General features: G+C 40.7%; 1 protein-coding gene across 3 annotated transcripts in view; it reads left to right on the plus strand.

Annotated features, from left to right (window-relative positions):
• The window catches only part of Syt1 (synaptotagmin 1), a 508800-nt gene that overhangs the window by 354600 nt on the left and 129394 nt on the right, over positions 1 to 24806 (plus strand). For 2 of the 3 annotated variants that reach the window (XM_048418341.3, XM_085683223.2), the window contains 4 exons: positions 2567 to 2751; positions 8919 to 9041; positions 12707 to 12874; positions 15735 to 15902. In XM_048418341.3, coding sequence (XP_048274298.1) covers positions 2567 to 2751; positions 8919 to 9041; positions 12707 to 12874; positions 15735 to 15902 — 644 coding nt within the window. The remainder of the gene's footprint in view (positions 1 to 2566; positions 2752 to 8918; positions 9042 to 12706; positions 12875 to 15734; positions 15903 to 24806) is intronic. The other variant, XM_048418342.3, reaches the window with a different exon arrangement.

Consider the following 24806-nt stretch of genomic DNA (forward strand, 5'->3'; position numbering starts at 1 on the left):
TTCTTTAATAAATGCGCTAAATTTAAAATATTACACTTCTCTATTTAATAGTAAAATTGAATGTAAACACTGTATTTAAGTAATTCCATTTATTAAAAATGGCTACTCCACACAGGCACTGGGGCGCAATCGGCTATCACGTTCAGCTACTTAACTAAAAATGGCTATTCTTTTACATTAATATTGCCTTTGTACATAATAGCTAGAGTAAATTTTTTTAATGTCTATCTATAGGCAGTAGTAAATTTGAGGAAAATTCTAGTAATTATATTCAGTAATTACTATATTAATATATTATAGATAATGTAATTATATAGTATAATATTCCCTATTACATATATTAAAATTAATTTGCACATTAGATCAACTCAAAGCAAATATGGCAGTCAGTAATGCCTTAAGAAACAAAGGACACAAAATGAAACTTTTCCAGTGGTGTGAAATTACCTTCCAGCTGCACTCTTTCAGACTTCGTCCTGTGACCCCACGCTCCTCTCTCTTTAACTTTTTTTTGATTAAATAATGTTCCTATGTTCTCACCACCTATTTTCTTTTGTGTGAACTTGTCAAATCATCTCAGTCTTGTCTTTTGTAATTTAAGGGGCCTTTATGCCGCTCCCTGAGAGACTATCACAAAAGTCCGACTGGGAGAACAATTTGTGAGATTTAGAATGAAGGGCCATTATTAACATTGTCTTGCCTGCATTCAACACACAGCCTCCTGTTCACACATGGCAGGACTTTAGCTCCGTCATCAGAGGTAGAATGTCTAAGTGGAGTCTTTTGAATAACATCACTGGGAGCATGTGCTTGCATTGACTTCCACTTTGAAAAAAAAAAAAAACATGGTTAAAGAGCATTAGAGAACCATGTCTTAGCGTGTGTACATAGCTCTACTGTTCACAGGAGTATTTCTGTAGCTATAAACATGGTATCAAAAGCAGTGATTTTATATGTCCTCGGGTTATAATCTAATAGTCAATAATATGCAAAGTGAATGTTCTTCACTATAAAACTTAACGCAGAGAGTGCATGCAAGAGTGGGTTTTCTGTTTTGAAGAGAGGTTAATTTTAAGTGTTTTTGCTTTCTCGGAGTACTCCTGATTTGTGTTCAACAGTCATTGGCACTAATGATGTTTATGCGGCTCAAAGAAAATGAGGCTTTTTCTTACTCTTTCGGTGCCCAGTGCCTTTTTATTATTACAAAAGACAAATCTAATTACTTCTGATGGATTTGAAGAGCTGCAATTTGAATCGTGAATAATTCCATGCCAGAGAAAGTTAGAGCTCAAATGCACCCATGAAACTTAGCTTTGTGTGAGCCAGTTGGACATGGATGCTAAATAAGGAAATATTCTAGCTTGTAGCAGTTGGACAGGTCTCATAGAAAGCTCTTTGTGTGTGTGTGTGTGTGTGTTTGCTATTTGCTTTATTATATTAAGCATAGCCTATAGATCAACGTCTTCTATTACCTAAAGTTCATCACTTCCTCCTCTCCATCCCCTGTATCTTCTCACTGAGCTTTGATCCTGGTGTCTATCTTTCCTCTGATAACCCTCTTCCTGTATCTCATATCTCCTAAGGATTCTTAGCATCATTGAATCTTATGCCTTGAATATTGAGAAACTGCAGCCCTTGCACGTGAGCTCCTGCTGGGCGCTGGCTGCCATTGTAGACTTTTCAGTCTGTTAGCTTTAACCAGCCAGAGGAGATGGGTGTCACTATATTATTAACTTGGTAGAGAGGAGAACAGGAGGAACCATTAAGCAATTGGGGCAGTCACATCACCACTACCTGGCCAAGCCCTATACATCTCTCCATGAGCATCTCTCAAGACACCAAGTACTTATCCCTTGCCTTAAATATGGTTATACCATTGACATTTCATTTTCTGTTTGTGTGACTAGTGTCTGCCCATTCAACCATGCCATTACATATTAAGACAATACCTAGTGTTTGCTTGATGTATCGTTATGGTCGATGTGAACAAAGCTTTTATCATGCTGGACACTGCATCTTAATACTGAATTCTCATGAGACCCACTAAGGTACTTATCAATTTTACCACTACTGAACAGGTGAGGAAACTGAGGCAAAGAGAGGATTTGCCAAAGATAAAAGAGCGTGTAGAGGGAAAAATAACAGTGTTCAAACTCAGGAAACTGCCTGGGGAGCTGTGCTCTGAATAAAGAAAGAGAAGAATTCACGGAAGAGGAACTTGGAGCACAAGATAGAGGAGCCATGCGATGTGTGTAGAAGGAGAAGAACAGTCCACACCTGGGCAGTGGAGCCGATAAAACCCAACAGATCCCTCCGGACGCAGGAGCCAGGCGAAAAAGAGAGCTAGCGGAGCAAGCGACCAAGCGCGCTTGCTAGGTTTATAGGCAGGCTTTTGCCTGAGGGCGGCACGCCCCCAAAACAGAATATGATTGGCTGAACTCCCCTATCAGCACCGCAAGAGCAGAGCAGACACTGGGGAAATCCAACCACAGGGATGGGACGCTGTCGGCTGCATGGGGTTAACCAGTTCTGTTGCTAATGTCCGTTTGTTTTTTCTCTCTTCCAGTGCCACCGTGGGCCTTAATTGCCATAGCCATAGTTGCGGTCCTCTTGGTTGTGACCTGCTGCTTTTGTGTCTGTAAGAAATGTCTGTTCAAAAAGAAAAACAAGAAGAAGGGAAAGGAGAAGGGAGGAAAGAATGCCATTAACATGAAAGACGTCAAAGACTTAGGGAAGACCATGAAAGATCAGGTAATGCGCATGCCCCTTATTTATTTGTTAAACTCTTCGGCTAATAAGTCACCAGTAAGGGCTCTGTTCTTCTACACCAGATGCTCATGGAAATGAACAACTTGTGGCTACCATTTCTTTAACAGAGATGCTTGACAGTCCTTTCAGTCTCTTAAAGTGTTGTGGAGAGAGGTACAGTGGGATTTTTTTCTCCCTTGATGACACACGCACGTGTGCACACACATGTAAACGGAGACTGCTCCTTCATTTCTCAGACACCCAGACCTGAATATTCATACAGAAACTATATTAGCTACAACACTGTTTGGACGATAGCTTAGTCATATTTCTAACTAGTTCTCACATCTTAAATTAACCCATTTCTATTAATCTGTGTATCACCACAAGGCTGTGGCCTATCATTAAGTTTCTGGCATCTTTCTCCTTCAGCAGCTACATGGCGTCTCTTGACTCTACTTACTCTCTCTAGGCATCTCTTCCAGCCCAGCTAGATTCTGCCCTGCCAAAGGCCAAAATGGCTTCTTTATGAACCAACAGTAATAAAACATATTCACAGCATACAGAAGGGAATCCCACATCACATACACACACCACACCAGGGGAGGACTCTACGCCAGTGGGTGTGGCTTCATGAGCTTGTCATAATAAGATAATTCCTGAGCATTTATATTCCATCGCATTAGCCAACCTGTACATTTCTACAAAAGAAAATGTAATCAGGGTACCTGAGTCCTTTCCCTCTCAGACAGGGTCTCTGTCTGACTCACCTACGACACTCAGGCTCAGTTAAGTAGCTTCAACACACTTAGTGACTGCCAACATTGCCACACACCCTGCCAGCTCAGTCATCGGCTGCCAGAAATAATGAGTTATATGTGGTGATAGGGGATAGGATCCAGTCCTAAAGAACAAGACGGAGATAAAAGACAAAATTGTATTTCCTCAATTAGTGATCATAATCAGACCCACGATGCTGTTGATAAACTGTGTGCCCAAGTCGTCTTCCGTGCATAGAGAAGCTATCTGGGTGGCCTTGATGCTTCTGCCTATTTTTAACTAAGTTAGCTGGACAACTTAGCCAAGGTGACACTTTATACGAAGTATTAAATGTGTCTTCACTTTTGGAATAAAAAAAATACATATATTAAATGTTTCTAAAGAAAATGTAACTCGTGAAAGGACAGCAAAGATGTTTTCATAGAAATTTTTGTAATTATTGTTTCCTATCAGATAGTTTAAAGGTTCTACCTATTCCCAAATAGGAACATGTGTAGGCAGTTTTTCCAATTGTCTTACAGTATTAATTACTGTTAACTGAATCATTAACACATGAACGTAAGGACAATTTGATCAGGTGTTAACACAAGCCTCATGGTAGATGCGTGCAGCTCCCTTCTTCCCCACACACTCTCACATGCGTCCCGTTTCCCAGTTGGAGTATAAAACTCCTCGAAGAGCCGGGTGGTGGTGGCAATGTTTTTAATGCCAGCACTTGGAAGGCAGAGGCAGGCGGATCTCAATGAATTTAAGGCCAGCCAGGTCTACAAGAGCTAGTTCCAGGACAGGCTCCAAAGCTACGGAGAACAAAGAAACCCTGTCTTCAAAAACAAAAACAAAAACAAACTCCTCAAAGACACTGTAGTGTCTATTGGTAGCAGTTTCTCAGGGGCTCACTTCTCATTCCCTGCAGTTTAGTTTGCTTTCAGAGCTGTATGTGCATGGCTGGATGGATGTGAAGTCTAGTTTAACGCTCAGAGAGCTTTAACCTGGGTTCAGGGTAGCAAAGGTTCAATTTGTCTGGCAGTTTCTCATCAGTTAGAGACACTCATGATCAACTCCAGGTAACCAAGAAGGATTTTTCTCTTCATTTAATTCCTTAAGTAGATACTCAGATTTGGGGTTATAACAAGTAGAATTTAATACTGATTTTTCTTCCTCTTTTATTCATTTAGGTTTTTTTAGACAAAAATCATAGATTCTTTAAAAACCTTTTTGTAATTAAGTATAGAAATAATTTCCTTGGATGAGCATGGCCTAGAAAAGGGATGATATTCTAGCAGTATCTTTGAAAACAATAATTTGAATACACAGTGCTATGATTTTTATGATTATTATCATAAAGCTCAATTGTGATCTTCTTGTGTCCTTGAATTAACACTTAAAAGCTTTAAGAAATGTTAAATGGTAACTATAGCATTCTTTTCTCGGATAAGAAAGTTACATTTTCATTTGTGGATTTGTTCTGTATGATGTAATAGCTGTAATAGTGTAACTGATGGAACAGTGCCTTGATCCCCCTTACACCATGGATAAATGACCCCAAGCTCACAGATAGACTTGGTGGTGATTTCCCCGTCTAGCTCCTGCTCCTTTGCATGGAGAAGGGCAGAGGAATATGAGTCAAGTAAGGAATTAGTGTAAAAAGGTCAGTGACAGTTTATATTAACTTCCCATCACTACCAAGTATTTAGAACTTCAACACCACTCTAAATGGTCTTAACTACTTTAAGTCAAACGTTTTATGTACTGGAGGACTTTAGCTAGGCATGAGTTTTCAATTTTAGATGTATAGAATGAGATAGAATTGGAATAGTGAAATTGTCATGTCCCGATGATAATTATGTAACAGCAGTGTGTGTTTCTACCAATCCTTACTAGCGTAGCTATGGCTTATGAAGATGAGGGCTAAAGATGAAAAATGGATGCACAGATTTTAGGAGGATTATCTGTGACGTGGTGTCCCGTGATCCTCCAAATTATACCAATGAAATTTACTTTCAAACACTGTGTGTGGCTTCAAAGTACTTCAAGCGTCACATCACAGTGAACACGGGGAAGGGAAATGAAGCCAGTATATGGCTCTCTTGTATAAAGTCAGGACAGACAGGAACAGTTGATAAATGTACTCCTAAAGCTATATAGGCCTGAGGGCAATCAATAAGTTTTTATTACTTCAATCCATTCCAAACTCCCAGAAATTCAAATTTCAACACTCATGGCTATGTATCTCTCTAGAAAGGTTTTATAACCTTTAAGAAATAATCTCTTAAAATTCAGCATTGACTTCAGGAGTAAACTCCAGATAGTATATTTAGAATTCATATTTAGTATTTTTTTAATATCTTGAATCTTGAAATCACTAACCATACAGGGGAGAGGATGGCAACTCATAATTGTTAGCTTTGAGCAGTCATTTCTCCATGGTTTTCGCTGATGTGTGTGGATATTTTAATTTTTATTTCTTCCTTCTATGTCCTCCTTATCTATGTTATGTCTCATGACTGTTCTGGACTGTCCCTGCGGTAGGTTTCTTCTGCTACTAGACATTCCTAATCAGCGCTGGTGGCTGGGCTCCACAGCTGAGGGCTTCCCATCCTGACATCAAAAGGCTGAACCCAACTGATCTGCAAAGATGAAGTGTTTCGTTCTAACCATGGCTAACATGGGCTAACTAGAACAAAATTGGAAAGATTTTACATTGATACGGAGACAAGGAAGGACAGTCTCTCACACTGTCTTTCTGCACGCCTTACCAAATCCCATGTGAACAATATAATTGAGAACGAGCAAATACTTCTTCTGATGTCTGTAGACTGGGTAACTTTTGAACGCCAAAGGAAACCATGAGCTGCTCCTTCTACACCTGGGAACTTGATTTAAAAAAAAAAAAAGGCCTGATGTTCCCAACACAACTTCCCTCTTAACAATTTGCCTGACTTCAGAGCTTCTGGGCTTACAAGATTTTTCGTCTGAGGTTTTTTATTTCTTATGGAGAAAAAAAATATTGCTCTCAAGATATTATAATAGCTACTGACTTAATAGGTCTGAATTTAATGTGATGGTACAGAGTACATCTTGATAAAGCTCGGCCTCTGGGACAGGAATAGACTTAATCACTTCAGTGATGAACAGAAGCACTGAAAAATTATCAAAAATTTAGCCCCATGTCATGCAAAATAATTGCAGAGATGGTCCTGCACCTTCTATTCTGGAAAAAAAACACTTAGGGTAAAGGAGATTTAATATCTCAACTGTTTCAAATTGCATTGGGCTGAAACATGATATATAAATTGTCAGCTCTGAAAAGGGACTTTTGAAAAAGTATTTAAATTCATGATTCTTTTTAGTGTGACCATGGAGGGGGGGGGTAGGTATTTTCAGTCAGTGGATACATTAAGGAATTTTGTACTCTTTAAAAAAAAAATCAAACTATTGCAGGGAGGCAAACTTCCTAAACTGTAATTTTCTATACACATCCTCTCTGACAGTGCTAAAGATTCTACACAACTAGGTTCTCAGGGACAAATGGAGTCCACTGCCTAAAGTGTTTGAGCCAGACTCAGACATCTGAGTGCCGTTCATCAGTAACTGTGCAGGTCCCTGCTTTGGTTCTTACTTTAATATTCAAGAAAGCACCCAAGGATAAATTAATCTTTCTAAATTAAATGGTAGAGGGCTAGCCACATTTGAGAATGGCGATTTTCAATTTTTCAGGCTCGCTGTAGACTCCTGCAATGTGTCAGAAACACAGAGGGTGACAGACACCTGTGACCACGGCTCAACTCTGCTCAGATGTTCATCTAAGCAGAGAGCTGAAGGATTTGGAGGACCGTTGGGGGATTAGATGGGAGGAGCCAAACTGGATGACTTTGTAAAGTCAGGGATGGGGTTACCATTGTAAACAACACTGAGGCTCTCTGTGTAAGTGATGAGAGAGTCTCCACTGAGAACAATGACAGCAGAGAAGAGGTCCGTGCAGGTAGGGGCAGTAAGATGGCGAGCCATGGTCTGATGGCCCTGGGGCCTCTTTACATCTCACATTTGAGTTCGGGAAGAATTATCATCTTGAGAGCTGACGGTAGTTCCGTAATAGTAAAGACTCTTTAATATTGTTGGAGATGTGAAGTCCATTGCTCATGCTTTATTTCGATATCTGTGAGATTCTGCAGCTGAGTACACGCAAGAAAAATGAGATAGTAGACAGAAATGGATAACATTTACTCATTAAAAAAACAAGTGATTTTAAAAAATGACCAAGGAAAATATACAGGCAGTGACCAGAACAAAATATGTGGATGGCTAATATAAAGACCATTCAATTTTTCAAACATACTCGTGAATGGGGAAATGGAACTTTTCATAAATTCTAATTGTAACAAACACACATAACTGTTTCTGTAATCCCCATGAAGACACCTTCTACTATTATAAACATTTGTAGTAGAAATATCTTGAGTAACTTTTGCATACTAAGAAAATTTTATATACTTTGATTTTTGAAATACAGAAACATTTTGTGTATTTTATGATATAACGATCTTTCAAATATTTTAATTTATATCCATTAATATTGAAGAATATTTAGTTGTTTAGATTAGGTTTTCCAAATTTAGTACCATGACCCCCTGTTCTTCAATGCAAAATGAATTTTATGCTCATACGAGTTTTTCTGAAATTACAAACATGACGCTTGTCTTTGATGTTCAATAAACTCAAATCAGTTGAATTCAGCCTTGCTTTCTGTGGAGCTAGCTGTTATGAAAACAAAAACAGAAATGAAAAGTTCAGCTGGAAATGGGATGAACGACTCTCTAAACATGCATTTGCTGGTGGCATGTTTTCTCCTTTTTTCCTTAAATGTGACAATCGTATATGTGAAACAAAAGGATTTACATTTTCCGAGGGTCACTCAGCCATCGTTGGCACAGGCAATCAGGCACTTGAAGGCCATGCATTCCATACAATTCTCCGCTGCATGCACCAATGATATTTCACACGATGCTGAGCATCTTCTGCAACTACAAGAATGTGAAACCCAGCCTGGATGCGAGCATGTTGATCATACTAGAGAGAAAGGGGCAATGTCATCAGAGCCAAGAATCATACCACGTTAACATTTCCTTGCAACGATTTTATAGTTTTGCTTGCACTACTCTGAGGGGGGGCTTCTTCCATTGCTTCCATTATTGCTTGCTGATTGGAGGGGGGAGAAGGTCCATGCACACGTGGAATTAAAAAATAACAAGCGCGTGTAAGCAACAAATGAGAATGTGTTAGACAAATAGATTTCAGCAGCATCGTGCTTGCTTCAAACAGCTTGGAGGTATGGCCAGGTTAATTTGGACCGGGAGAGAAATTCACGGGGATTTCTTTTTTCCTATTCATAGGCCCTTAAGGATGATGATGCTGAAACCGGATTAACTGATGGAGAAGAGAAGGAAGAACCCAAGGAAGAGGAAAAACTGGGAAAGCTCCAGTATTCACTGGACTATGATTTCCAGAATAACCAGGTCTGAGGGGAAAACGCCTAATTCCATTACATTTTCTGAAATTACCAAGTCGCGAATGAGAGCAAGATAGTCTTCTTAAAACATTTCGTTTGCTGTGAGGGGGGGGAAACGCAATTATCAAAGCTATTGATGAAATCATTTCCAAGTACAGGCAGTCCCCTAGCTGCTAATTTAACTTCTGCTAATTAGAATTCACAGTATCCAGCCGATTACATCTACTCACGGCACGGACAGGAGACCGACAGAATACAAATTAACTCCAAGCCATCGGCCTGCTGCTGAGAGCTCCCAGCCAGCCCAGTCCCAACAGGTCCCTCAGGGTGCATAGGAACAACCTTCCCTGAAGTGTATAGATTTAGAGGCCAAGCAACACCGGAGCCTTTGGTCTGAGCTGCCATCTAAACCCACATTTAGAAAAGTAAAATTGGTAAGCAATGAAAGAATTCAACACAGGGCAATGCTCTATGGCTTTTAAAGGCAGAAATACCTTCTGGGTGACGCCACAATGCTGGGCGAAACTCCCTCAAGGGATTAGACTGTGGCTCTGTCAATGCAGAAAGGCCAGTGGCTGGATTATCAGAGCCCAAGAAGGCTGCCCAGAAGTGGCCAGACTAAAGACTACAACATAAGCATCCCTACTTCTCTTTCTCAAAAGGTGGTGGAGTGCATTGGGATCAGTAGCATAGCAGTCGCTTTTTCCTGAGTAGCTATAATCCAGTTGTGGGCTCTTATTCCCAGGGTAGCAAATGCGTTTGAAAACCCTTCTAGGTAAGATCCACAAAGTGAATATCCGTCCCTGTACTGTCTTAAGTTGCAAAAGAGGAAGCAGAAGAAGCCGAGTTCTGAACGTAGCCCTTGACCTGTTGGGGAGTACAGATACCACCCACTTCTTTGGCGTCCCTCCTCCTTTGCTGCGAGAGGAAGGCTGGTAACTCGGCACGATTACCGGAATGCAGCATATGCTAGCGAGAGATATCCTGCTTGGTGAGCAAAGAGTGATAAGTGACTCAAACGTCAACAGTCGGCTTTCATGGCTGATGTCCAGAGCCAGAACTGGAAGCAGTAGCAGCGAGTCTGGATTTCATTTGGGAACTGACACTTCAGGCCTTTGAAGCTTCCGAGTACCCCCACCCCCCTTGATGGAGGTGTGGGATTTGAAAATGCTTTCCTTTGACCACCATTCTTAGAGCCCTGGCTAGTTATTTTATAATATGTTTCAGACACCTGCATATTGAATTTAGGTATGATCTGTAAGTATGTATTTTATGTGGGATTATAGGGAGACCCCTTTACACCTTATAATTCAATATATTTCAGGTCATTTCTACTACTTCTACCAAAATGTGAGCATTATGATTTGGTTGGAGGCAAAGTAGCTTATTATGTACATATTCCAGGAAAGGTAAAGGTTAGCTTACATTACATTACCATGGAGGCTTCCTGGTTTTTAACCCGTCTTTATATATTCATCTGATATTTTTCTCCGTTCATATTTCCCAGGAGAAATCTCGTAGCATCTCATACTGACTAGCTCTGAAAGTTCTAAATGCTTTTCGTATCTGTGTGCACCACGTGTGTTCACTTTGGCTAAGGAGGTCACAAGAAGGTGTTAGATCCTCGGGAGCTGCAGCTACACGTGGTTGCACGCTCCCGTGTGGGTGCTGGGAATCGAAGCTAAGTCCCCTGGAAGTGCTGCAGGTATCATGTCTTCAGCCAAGGAATACTTTTAAGAATAGAATTCATTCTGTTTTGACCAAAAATAATGTGTGTATTTGCTGCTCTGTTTTCATCGGACATTAAGTCCAGCCAGGCGGTGGTGGCGCACGTCTTTAATCCCAGCACTCAGGAGGCAGAGGCAGGCGGGTCTCCATGAGTTCGAGGCCAGCCTGAACTTCAAGAGCTAGTCTCAGGACAGACTCAAAAAAAAAAAAACTACAACAAAAAAATTGTCTAAAATATACATTTTATTATGATGGTTTAGAAGATTTTATTGATAAATATTATGCATTGGTTTTAATTACAAATGTCCTTGCTAGTTTTCCATCACCACATGGTTCCTATGAGAAAATCTGAGGAGACTTTTAGACAAAGTTGGAGTCAAATATGAGTATTTGTTTATGGAAAAAAAAAACCTTAAAATCCTTAATTAAGAAGCTCTCACAATGGGGAAATGGAATATGTCTCTCTTAAACAAAAGTTCAAGGGACATTAGAAGAAATTCCTCCATCCTTTAATGGCAAGATATTCAAGTCTCTAAACTAGAATTATCTCTCTTCTTACTGAGTTTGTTATGTTTGCCAAAAAGAAAATCATTTTCAAAAAGTGAGAATGAGGAATAGAATCTATGAACAACTGAGAGACCGTGAGCTTTAGTAATTGTATGTTTATACTCTAGTGCCTCCATTAGCTATTCTTGGACCATGTCTCTGTTGGGGTACCTCCCTTCCATCGTTCATGGCTCCCGCTGAAAGACAATGCCACAAACGAGGTGAGGCAGCTTTAAAGTGGAATCGGCATACCCATTAGGGCAAGATCAAAGTTGGAAATTGAGCCCACCAACAAAAATACACTGAGGATGCCCTAGGTCACGTGACAAAAAGTGGGTGTCATTTTTTGTTAGGAAATGGGTTGCTTGTCCACTCCATTGCCTAAAAACTCAGGCTCACATGTTTACAACCTGTAGCGAAAACCTGTAGAGTGTCCACATTTATTGAAGAATCTGTAATAACTGGATTTCACATGTTTTTTTCCTTTGTAAATGTATGGGTTTGGTGGCCCATGCTTGGAATCTGAGTATTGGGGACACAGAGGCAGGTGACTGGCCACAACTTTGTGGCCAGCCTAAGCTATAGAGTAAGATCTTTATCCCACAAAAGAACTAATATAATAATGCCACGTTATTTTACTATTCCCAGTGAAACTGAGACGTTTATTGGTGAAAACACAGTGCAGAGAAAATTGCTATATTAGGAAAATGGAAAATGTAGTTATTTAACATGAATATTCAAATCTAGGACTCTTCCCCCTTTTGAGAAAGCTTAAATTTTTAATGCATTTTATTCTACCTTCATTTAAATGCATCTTTCTTAGATAATTATTCTATCATAAGCTAAGGTTTCAAAAATGTAGATATCATACACAAGAATAGGTCAAGTGGGATAGAAACATAAAGCTCTAGTTTTTTCTTTCCAAAATATTAGTGAGTGACTGAGAAATTTCCATTTAGCTTCTCTGAGACTTCAGAAAAGAATAAAACAGTCCCTGCTTTGCAGTTACAGACTAGTGGTTGTTGAGCGATTTAATTCCACAGATAAAGCATGAGCTGGAAGGAAAAGCGAAGCTCAAGAGCTTTTAGCAACTGGGACGTTATTTGATTGCAGCCCTTCTGCAAATATGAATTCCATATTTAACTGTAATCAGCAACCTTTTAGAAGCCTCTTTTGTGCTTAAAAACGAGGCTTCCGAGAGCCCGCATCTGTCATAATTCGGTTGCTTAAGTCTACAGAGCTCACTGCACTTGCCCTCTGTATTCAGACTCACGAGAATAAAAGTTGACTTGAAAGCGAAGGGAACAGGGGATGCCACCGTGTGCAACACTGTGAACAAATCAATCTTTCTCGAAATGTTCATCCTTGATGTGGTTCATTTGTTCTCATTCTTTTCAGCTGTTGGTCGGGATCATCCAAGCTGCTGAACTTCCTGCCTTGGATATGGGGGGAACATCCGATCCATACGTCAAGGTCTTCCTGCTGCCTGACAAAAAGAAGAAGTTTGAGACAAAAGTTCACCGAAAAACGCTCAACCCTGTCTTCAATGAGCAATTTACTTTCAAGGTAAATTTTGGGGTTGATTTATAGCTTGTCCTTCCTCGCTTTCTATTAAACACTAGTGTTGTCGCGACACACATAGAAGCCTGAGCAACTTATACTAGGATTCGCCATAACTGTGTTTGGAATATTTCACAGTTAAATTTGCAGTTTAATGGAGAGTCCCAAGTGGAGGTATTGGCTATGTATTCTCAGAATAGAACGTAGACATTGCAATATCAGAGCCACATCTAAAAAAGCAAGGTCAACCCATGTCCACCAACAGACTTTGACACTGCATCCCATTGCCTCCAAATGCCCAAGCTATTATTTTCCAGGGTTTCCAAGGCTCTGAGAAATGGGCCAAGCCTGTAAGGACTATTGAAGTCAGAATACAGGAAGTTGTTCCCCAATGCTCACTATGCTCTTATGGGGAAATTGGAACATTCTAAAACCCTTCCTCCTAGCAATAAAAAAGTTATGGGCTTCTCTAGCATCATTTCTTTACTCTAGGCTCTTGTCTGGGGCTCTTCATCATGTTGAGACACATCAGTTGACAAACAATAACCAAGAGACATTCTGCCCATATGACAACTCATCAAAATGACATGCCCTGCCAGCTGCAAGGCACCTTGTAACTCTTCGCTTGAAGTCATTCATAAAAACGGTGCTGCTGGTGGATATGCGGAATTGTTTTCAATTTTTCCTTAGAACACTACGTTTATAGCAAATGAGATTTCTGTGAATATGCCAGGAGGCTGATTCAAAATTACCCTGTCCACCAACAAGGCTTAGCAATAACACGTGCCTTGTGTTGGCAAACATTCCAGTGGGAAATGAAACCGGGGCATGAGTCACCTCTTCAAATCTTGTTTGCAATTTCATAAAAGAACAGTCTTTCTATTCTTCAAAGTTTGTGAGTTTTAAACACATAAATCCTTTAGTTTTTCTTTGGCTGAACCATTCAAATAGTGATAATAAGAGTAGAAAATTCCTGACTTAAAAATAAGGCATTATTGGCCCTATACCAAATCAGATAAATATCAATTACTAAAATATTATAAAGAGTAGTCAATAAGCATCTTATTTGGCTATATATTGATCTTTTAGGTCAACAATTTCTGAATGGAACTTAATAGATTCATCTTGACTTAATATTGTAGTGCCTTCCTCTCTTACTTACATATAATTTCTTTGAAGCATATTGGTAAAATTCTATAAATGTTTATAATTTCTGCAATATTTTATTTCAGAAAGGTAGACCAGGCTGTGTGTGTATATGTGTGTGTGTGTGTGTGTGTATACATATATATTCAAAGTGCAGTTATTTTGAGGCATTTAAGAAATAGGTTGATTTCTACAGAAGACATTATAAACAGTATCTCAAAATGCCAGGCAGCCCAATGTAAGAATAGAAGCATAAGTGAGTTTATAGATTGGCTATCGAGTGGAGTTAAATGAACTTAAAATGAACAACATGCCCAAAAATAAATTCATCATCTTTCCTCTAAAATAAACTTCCATTTTAAGGGAGCATTAACGATTCCTAAGTGCCTACAGTGGTCCAGATGTTTCAAATATTCTCACTCATTCTCAAAAGGCCTCCACTGAGTATGGATTCCTTTGCTGTAGTTTAATAACATGTTGGGTTGATTCATTTGCCCCAGGTCCAGATCTACCTAATCCAAAGCACAGACTTCACATAGACGTCTTCAACATGATCAAATATTCAAGAAACACAATTTTAAAATCTTAAAGGTTTCCAAACTCCCACTCCAAAATTTGTGAATTCTATTGAAATTCAGATCTTTCAAGTTGATTTTAGGTTCTTCCTAAAGTAGAAAAACATTATACTTAGTTTTTCACAGGATTTTAGAAAATAATCTGATTTTGACCATAACTAATAAATGACAAAACACTTATTTGAAAGCCCAAGTTTCGTGTACATAAGTGGTCAGGTAGTCTTTCTTCCCTTTCCCTTCTTAATAAGAGTGAATTAATGAATGTCCAATTTAATTAAGAAATGTGTTCTGGGGCATAAGACAGTATTTATGCTGATAAAGTAGTTCATGCATAAATTGATCAAATATCTAGTACAAGCCTAAACAACCTCTCAATTAAATATTTCTCCCCACTTACTGGAGTGTAGCTTACCTGGACTGCACAGCTCTCCCTGAACATTAAAAATGTCACTAATCAACTTTCCAAATCATAGCATCTGTCCCAAATGCATTTGGACAGCTGGAGAACTCATCCGTTCTTGGCCTTTTGCTACTATTCTTGCTCACGAGTCTCACGCTTACAATTGAACTTCAAGAGCCACGTTATAATGACTCTCTGATATTCAAAACATCAATTTTCTAGTCAGCTCGTGTCAATCACTAAATTATTTTAGAAAGTGTGTGAGGCACCTTGTGAATGTCATTTAGATCTTTTCAGACTACTAGCATGGCTTTGGAAAAGTTACCCTTCCTTTAGCGATAGTCTAGAACAAAGTATGTTCTCGATCTTCCTCATGCTGCAACCCCTTAATACAGCTAGTTCCTCATGTCGTGGTGACCCCCAACCATAAAATTATTTTCACTGTGACTCCATAGCTGTAGTTTTGCTACTGTTATGAATCATCATATAAATATCTGTGTTTTTCTAATGGTCTTAGGCAGCCCCTGTGAAAGGGCCATTTGACCGCCAAAGGGTTGTGACCAACAGGTTAAGAACCACTGATCTAGATGGCTTGAAAAAGTGGTACCCATTGAACTAGAGTCCAGATGAAATAATAGTAACAACAACAATTTTTTTCAAGAGATAGTAGTATAGTCAAATACATCTGGGTTTCTTATTCTTTTATTGATCGTGAAGTGCCTTACCCTCCTCTCCTTTCCTGCAGGTGCCGTACTCGGAATTGGGCGGTAAAACACTGGTGATGGCTGTGTATGATTTTGATCGCTTCTCCAAGCATGACATCATCGGAGAGTTCAAGGTTCCTATGAACACCGTGGATTTTGGCCACGTAACCGAGGAATGGCGTGATCTCCAGAGCGCTGAGAAGGAAGAGGTAGGGAAGTCATCTGCGTTTCTAACTTGACAAGTTGCGTTCACTCATCGTTTCCTGTTCGAGTACGAATTTGATCTTCGTGAAGGGGGACACGGGCCTTTAGACACTGACCGCTGCCAAAACAGAGTCCAAGGGATTGTATGACCCTGCTGAGATGCATGCAGGACTTCTGGGTAGTTTTAAAAGACAATGGCGAGATGCACGCACTGGGAATATAAGCAATCTTCCTTAGAAGGCCCAATGAGCCATCACTTTGTATTGTCTGCGTGGGTTTTAGAACTAGTACAGTAAAATGAAAGGGTACTTTTTCTCTGATGATGTCTGCATATTGAAATTTGTTGTTTCTCAGCAGATATCAAAGCATAATGAGTTTTAAAAAAGAACCTGAAACACACAAAAGCTGGTACTAAGTCCAGATTTTAAATGACTCCCAGCTTCATCGGGCTGTTCACATTGTTTTCTTCTTAGTTTTAATAGCTTTGCCCAGTGTTTTTCTGTCACTTAAAAAGGTTCAATATCCATAGTGCACTCACAGTCCATAGTAACCAGCTCTGTTTGATTGTTCTATGCCTGTCTGGCATGGGCGTTTTTCTGTGTAAATGTCTTAGCAGGCTAGTATTAGAAAAATAATCCAGCCCTTAGCTTCTCCCAGTTCTAAAGCAGCTCCTTTCACGGCCCCTCTGTAGGATATTGGCAAATATCCCAGGGACCCACAAACAGCCCTGGTCCATCCAGGAAATCTACCATTTGGTACTGTGTAGTCACTCTGGGGCCACATGGACCAGAGAGTGAAACTTGGCCTCGTTCATTACCATAAGGACCCCCTCTCCGGCATCTACAGCTACTAACTCCATACCCTTCATTGAATATGGAAACTTTCATCATAGTGTGTTGAGACTGGGTTTTCTTTAAGCTTTAACATGACTAATTTGTTGTAGAAAGGGAAGCAAATGACTCAAACAAACTCTGCTTTATGGAAAGTAATGCTACTCAAACAGGGCCCTCTTAAACATTGAGATTAGGGCTTGCCCAGCTATGAATATTTACTAGTACAAGAAAAGTCCTGAATAATACCAAATTTTCAAGTTTCATGATTTTTACACATTACTCTTCCTTAGGTATGAACTAATATTGATGTCAACTCAAGCACACATGTGATGAGAAAATCAGTTATTTAGTAACATTGTTTCTATACAACAAGGAGGTGGTACGATATTTCATGAGTTTTTGTATTTTATTTGAATGTAGCACACTGAATGGTATTCATTAATTAACTAGCTTTAGCTAATTTAGTTTAGCTAATTTTGACTATAACCCAATATACCTGATAAGGCAAGGCCACTTGTCCAGGGCTCATGGTCCTCACTACTTAGCAGATTCATGATGTGGGTTCTTCAGTCACACCCAGTGGCTTTCTGAAAAGTGGGTTTGCCTGCATTTAGAAAAAAAAATCCTGGTAATCTAAACTCCCTCTTTCCAAAAATTCTTTGGGTAGATGTAGATTTTCAGACGTAGCACTAAACTAGTAGGTTTGATCTAGGTAGGCAAAGGCGTTCCTTCGTTCCCCCTTCTTCCCGTTACCATTTTCATCCCCCTGAACTTCTTTAAGGCATTTGTCACCCAAATCATGGAGAACAAGTCATTCTGAAACTAGGAATTACCACCTTGATGTAACTGTGCTGCTGTGCTCTTAGTGAGAACAACAGGTGCAGGTATCAGTCTCCCATTGCCGCCTTTTCTACTTCCGGCCTGCCCTTGACATTACCAACTAAGCCAGTTTCTGGAGAAAGACCTAGCTTACAATCACAATTCTTCGTCATCTTTTTATGAGCGCTGGCACCAAGAGCAAGTCATTCACGCACTTTCAAATAGAGTGTTTTATTCTGAAAGGTGGTCACGTTATGTGCACTCTATCTCCTTTATAAATAAGATGGGTAGCATGTGAAAGTCCTACCACAGAATCTAGCAAATAGTAACTCTCCAGTAGGGGAGTGACTGTTGGCCTATTCTTCTTCATGGCCTGTCTTTATTTCCTTCCTCATCTTTTGCCTCCGTCTGCATCAACTCAACTCTATTTTCTCAGCACCACTGTGCTGGCTGGCAGCTACTAGATATTTTTAATGGTAAGCAATGAACCACTATAATTTAAAGCCTTGGAACAGTTTCCTCTTTGGTCTTCACTCAGGAAGAGTAACTTTGGCCCATTGGAGAGGCCATTTTCTCTATTATGAAATAGGAAACTTGCTAAAATAGATATCACTCAGCATTATTTTGGCATGACTAGATGCAGGTAGACACCTACTCACAGGAAAGGAAATAAGACCCAATTAGGTTTCATCTCTCCAGTTCCTTGTTCTCTGCGGTATGTGCTGTGCCCTTTTCTGTTGTTCATATTTGTGGGAATAAACTGAAGTCTTGGACTGTCTTGAGTTCTCAACACTTCAAAGATCTTTCTCCTTTCCCACTTAAGCTACTGTGTCCATGATGTTCATTCACCTATCAATGTTAAATGTCATTTTCATGGCATAATGAGTGGAAAGATTTAAAGAAACAGCTTTGGAACTAAAAAATGTAACCACAGGAGGCTATTCAACCAGAGGCTTGGATAGAAGCAGGTTAGACCAGGCCCACAGAGTTCTATGCCTGAGATGTTGACACAATGACTTAAGAGTGTTTTAGCAGGACGCTGGCAACCATTAAGGTCATAGGACAACGAAGTAGGAAGTGGAAGGACGGCATGCTATTTTAGTGATCGATTGATGTGTAAGTAACTTGGAAAGGGATGGGCAATCAGCTAGTGTGAAAGCCTAAGCCGGAGCACCCCCACTACAGAACAGGCTCAGATAAGAGGAGACCGTGCAAACCCTGGCTCTCTCTAGACACCGACTGCTAGATACCATTGCTGGGGAAGTCTCCATCTAGTTCACAGTGTTCCTCAAATCAACACCATCCAAGCCGCCGACTGGTTTTTGTTTGCTACCAAGTTTTCCTTGTTCCTTACCATCTCCCCATTTTGCAACATAGGAAGGTGGAATTCGACCTTGGAGACGGCACAACCTCTCTCCCAAGAGGTGACTACACATGAACCCATTAACGTCATCCAATTTTCCTCTCTGTTTGTAGCCCCCAAATCATTCCATATAATCAACAGATATAGTTGCCTTCCACTCCATTTGTAAAAGGCTTCCAAAATGAACTCATCCGGCTGTCGATGTTGAATTTTTCATATTTCCCTTTTTGTTCAATCATTCAAACTATAATTTCTCCTGTCACCCAAGGTCACATCTGGAACTAACCACCACCCTTTCAGCATAATGTACTCATTTAGTATTTTTCCTGCATTACTCTACAGTCAACATTTCCTGCATTACATACCACAGTCAACAGCTAGAACTGCATTTTATTATTATTATTATTTTGCTCATCTCTAAAATGGTGGAAGAAATACGCAGCAGTAGAAAACCCCTGGGCCTTTTTCCTTTGTTTGGACAGGCTGCAAGCTCTCGGGCCTGCTGCTGTTTTCTGTCTGTAGAAAGCAAGTCTGTCACCTCTCCTTGTGTGAGTTCGTTAGAGTGCTTCTTAAATGAGGCTCCGTAATCCAGTGCAAATGGGACAAAAATTGATTGCTGAATTAAAACAAGTTGGGACATAATTTAATTAGTACCCAGGCAGAAAGAGAAGAGAAACTACTTTGGGTCCTTAATGGAAAATCAATTTTGCAAGAAAATTTCACATTTTTAAGCCTAATTAGAAAAACATTTACTTCACAGAAAAGCATTTTGAGAATACATATTCGATCAAATGGCAGGGGGTTCTTTTTGGCATCCAGTGGTCAATTGCTCTTCGAAAGGAGTTCAAGTTATTTCGTATAGCATCTTTATGGTCAAAGATCACAAAACATTTGATGTTGTTTCTGAGCGCATTTAGAAATGAGATGGCAAGTCAAGCTGTCCAAAACACTCCCCTGACACATACCAGCAAACAAGCGCTCTGGGGGGAGCTAGTCTGAAGTGCTATGTCAACAGGAGGCTTGCTTGTCCCTCAGCCCATCACCTTTAGGAAATGCTTGGAACACAGGCACTGGCAGCCACAGCCCTTCAGGAAAATACTGATAATGTGGATGCAGGCTGGAGCTGCCCTTACTGGTCCCACTGGGAAAAAGTTGGGGGAGCACAACAGACACATAGGAAAATCAGTGTTAATATTTTTAGTTGACAATGGCAGAAATAAGCGATTTTCTCCTACTAATTGTTTGTAATGCCTTGTTCGCTCTCTTTCCCACCATCTCAGAACCCTCATTTTCATCCAGTTTCTAGGAGCGCTGGAGAGCCTTAGAGGTTAGTTTGCATTAAGGTTTAATGGTAAAGGTAAACGATGTGAATCTCTACTTGAAATACGAAAATTTGCCCAGGGGAATATGAGGATATGCTTTAGGGAGATTTCAGATAATATGACCCACCTCCAAATTTACCATGCCTAGAAAATTTGTTGTTAAACAAGTATATGGTACAATAGAGATCACTTAGCAATATAGATGTATTTTACAGTATATTAGGCCATGATACACTTCAGGACTTTTAAATATCTATGTGATACTAAAAGTAACATTCTATAGAACTTGGAATATACTGAATTCACTTTAGCCTACAGAAGCATAAACACAGTTGATGTTTTATGGTGTGACTTGGACTGGAATTTCAGTTCCTAGTTCTACTTTAATGTATAATAAATACTATCATCTTTATAAGATGGTTAAGAACAATATGGAAAAAAGCAAACAGTGTGAAATACCCCTGTAGTATGGCAATGTTAGACACAGATAAATTCCAGATTTCACACAATTGATCTCTTGTGGCGCGCCCCCTGACCAGCAGGGGAAGAAAGACCACCGACACGAGGATTCTCCTCTGATCACGCTTTAATGAAGCCTGCTTGGTTGAGGGAGAGCTGGAAGTGAGGGGGCCCCCGAGCTGGGAGGAGTGGCGGCTTATATGCAGATTGAAAAGATGTTCCCCCCTAACAGGACACTAGTCAGGCTAGGATTGGTGCAAAGCTGTTGCTAGGCAAACTAAGGCAAGACTCGCGCCAGAAATAGAATTGTTATCTTGTTTACCACGCTTCTCAGCGCCATCTTGTAATGGTGGATCTCAAACACATGTGGATCCCCACACTTCCCCCTTTTGTTTTAAATCGTATAAAAATGTACCGGTCATAGCTGGGGATAGTGGATGCTGCCCTGAAAAATATTGCCACTCCTTTTCCAGGGATAGGGTAACTTTGAGGGCGACCTATATGCTCAGCATCATATCCCCCTGATAGGATCTGATCAGTGCACTCTCAGGTGCAAGCTACCCATGGTAGTCTCTGACCGGTGCCAACCGGTCATCCAGTCCCTCTGGGTACAATGGCAACAAGGCCTCCAGGTGCAAGGGCACTGGATTAGAGGTCCTGAAAAATGCTGATCCATGCTTGGGGGGACTGGCCGGCTTCCAAAGCTGCCAAAGCTCGAGCAATTGCAACCTTCTCCCGTTTCCTAACACGCAGCATCCTACAGAGCAGGAACAAGACAAGTATCAGACCTGCAAAAATTATCATGCCGAACATGCCAACTCCAACCCACTCTTTAAAATAGGTGAATGTAGCCACTAACCAATCAGAAAACTGTCCCAATGTAACAACTTCTACTTCTGTCTGGTTAAGCATGTGTATCTTAAGCGTAAAATTAGCTTGAAGCTGTTCAAGTTCTCGGGACCAATTTCCACTTAATAAGGCTGATATAGCTTTGGAAGCATTAAGGGTAGCAGGATAGGGGGTAATCATAACATCAAAAACTTCCACCTAGACACAGCATGCCAAGAATATCTCTGTTCCCACCCATTCCTAAGGAAGGAAAAGCCAAAATAGAGTAAGAGATAAGCGGTTGAAGGTCATCTCTGCTGCCTCCACATGAATCTTCCACAGCAGGACACTCAGCATCCACTGGATCATCTTTCTTCTTTATTTCTCTTGTCAGTCTCGCTGGCACCCAGATGTATGTCAGCATTCCTAGAAAAACATAAACAAAACTCTCCTCCCAAATTAACATTTAAGAGTACTAAAAACTCTCAGTGTAAAAATTCAGCACAATCAGTACTGGAAGTAGGCTGGTTTTGAACTTAGAGACCTGCATGTCTCTGTTCCAAAGAGCAAATCTTGTTTGCCTGTGCCATTAAAGCAGGCCTTAGAATTAGATGAAATTGCTTTCAAACAGAGCATGTCTGTCTGTTGCTGTTTTTCCAGCAATATTTTGTCCACATGTAAAGCAATTTCCTGCATTGTTTCCTTGCCTACGAGTGGCAGCCACTACTGCAGCAGCTAAGCCTGCATTAGTCAATGGTCCACCAATTTCTCTACAAGCTTTTAACCAAGCTTCTAAGCCTTTCCCTATCCATGGAGTAATGGCTCTTCTGCATTCTTTGGTAACTTGTTCATACACTAGCTGTTGAACTAGAGGCATGCCCTGCTCCACATCTCCAAAAATCTTTCCTGCAGCTTCAAGCATTCTCGCCACAAAGTCTGAGAATGGCTCATTAGGTCCTTGCATAATTTTTGTTAAATTTCCAGAGACCTCTCCTCTATTTATTATTTATTATAATATATTTATTATTATTTATTATAATATATTTATATATATTTATTTATATATATTTATTATTATACGTTATTATTATACGTTAACTCGAGCTTGCCCATGAACCACATCAGTAACTATTGATCTATAATCCAAATATTGTCCTGTGGAAAGGCAAGCTCTAGCGACTTCCCACCAATCTGAAGGAGTCATAGCCTGATTGGCTAACCTGCTTAAGAGTGTGAGTGTATAGCTGGCATTTGCTCCATATGTCTTTGATGCTTCTACCAAATCTTTGAGCTGCTTATAAGGAATGGGCTCATGATATCTGGTATTTGTTTGAGGATCTTGAAATACTGGAAAAGCAGCCGCAAGGCGGGACCAGGTTCTCCCACCAATAAAATGTCATTTATTCTGAGGAGGGCAATAAGGGGGTGGAGCCGGCTCAGAATACGGAGCCGAAGGCGCCATTAGCCCCGTTCCTAATTTGACTCATCTGCCCCTTACTGGCGGATCATACCTCTCCTCCTCATAACTTGCAGCTGCCTCCTCCAAATCCTCCTCTTCTTGCTCAGTTAATTCATCCTCCCCCTCTGACTCCGTTATCTCAAGGGAGGCAAATTCTTCCAGCACCGGATATAAGGACGCTGGAGGCTTTTTCTTAATATTATCCTTTTTTGTTACTTTATGAGGGTTCTTTTCTTCCCTCTCCTTTTTTTTTTTCTTTTTGGCTAGCCTTTTTCCTTTTTCTCTTATTTTTGCGCATATTTTGATCCTCTCCTTTTGATTCTGCTTTTGATAAACTGTCCTGGTGCTCTGATAGTACCCTGCGTCCTTGCTTAATTACTTCTATATTTTTCCCTTCCTTAAGGCACGAATGTACCAATCTCCACAAGGGGAGCGTTCCTCTGCCTAATTGATCATTTTCCTCAAGGTCTCTGCCTAGTTTCTCCCAACAGTTGAGGGTGAGATCGCCAGAGATGGCAAACCACGGTGCAGTCTTATCTATGTCCTTGACGATGGCCTGAACCGTACTCGTAGAAATCTTTAAACCCCTTTGTTTCAACAGACTCTGTATTGGACTGGTGAAATCACAGACTCCTGACTCAGTACTATGACTGTGGCCCATACTGCCCACTTATTTACGAGATTTTTGGCATCAGTCGAAAACCGCTTTATCTACAGCGGACTTACTTTCGATGTCTTTATTTACGAGGCCTTGGCGTTAGTCGAAAGCCGCTTTATCTACAGCGGACTTACTCTCGATTTCTACACCCAACAAAGACACTCCTTTCCAGGTTCATCACACCGCAGCCAAAAACAACAAAAATAGACCACAAGGGTTAGCAGAATAACATACAGAGCAAACCACAGCTACCTGAGAGGACTTACCGATGTCGTCCGCTTCGCGTGTAGAGTTCTGAATCCTCTTCGGCCCCTCACAGGTGTCTGCTAGATGCTCAGTCCCGCGTCCGGGTTTCTGGCACCAGCTGTGGTCCCAGGGTTTCTGGCACCAGCTGTGGCGCGCCCCCTGACCAGCAGGGGAAGAAAGACCACCGACACGAGGATTCGCCTCTGATCACGCTTTAATGAAGCCTGCTTGGTTGAGGGAGAGCTGGAAGTGAGGGGGCCCCCCGAGCTGGGAGGAGTGGCGGCTTATATGCAGGCTGAAAAGATGTTCCCCCCTAACAGGACACTAGTCAGGCTAGGATTGGTGCAAAGCTGTTGCTAGGCAAACTAAGGCAAGACTCGCGCCAGAAATAGAATTGTTTATCTTGTTTACCACGCTTCTCAGCGCCATCTTGTAATGGCGGATCTCAAACACGTGTGGATCCCCACAATCTCTTAAGTCAAAAGTTTAGTAACTGAAGAATCTCCTTGAAAGTAATATACGTCGGACACATTTAAAGCAAGAATTAACCGCGAGGAAAGGCCCTAGATATTATCAAAATGCCACCTGACTAGGCATCCATTGCCCCGACTCCCTTGTCATTTTCTCCTATGCCACTCTAGTCACTCAGAGACCTGGCCGCTTTGGGTCTAGACCTCACCAAAGATACCTCATGTCCTGCTCTGGTCTTTGAGTGTGCAAGAACCTGCACACTCTCATGTGCACACACACACACACACATGCACACACCATTGTGTAAGAAAGCTAGTGACCACAGAAAGTGTCAGTAACTTGTGCAAGTCCACATGGCAAAGCTGGAAGTAAAATTAACATACAGTTCTGAATCCACATGCTATTTCATTATAATCTTTTAGAAATGATCTTTTGATCTTTTTAGCCTTAA

The sequence above is a fragment of the Myodes glareolus genome, chromosome 26 (genome assembly GCF_982192425.1).
Source record: "Myodes glareolus chromosome 26, mMyoGla1.1, whole genome shotgun sequence".
NCBI lineage: Eukaryota > Metazoa > Chordata > Mammalia > Rodentia > Cricetidae > Myodes > Myodes glareolus.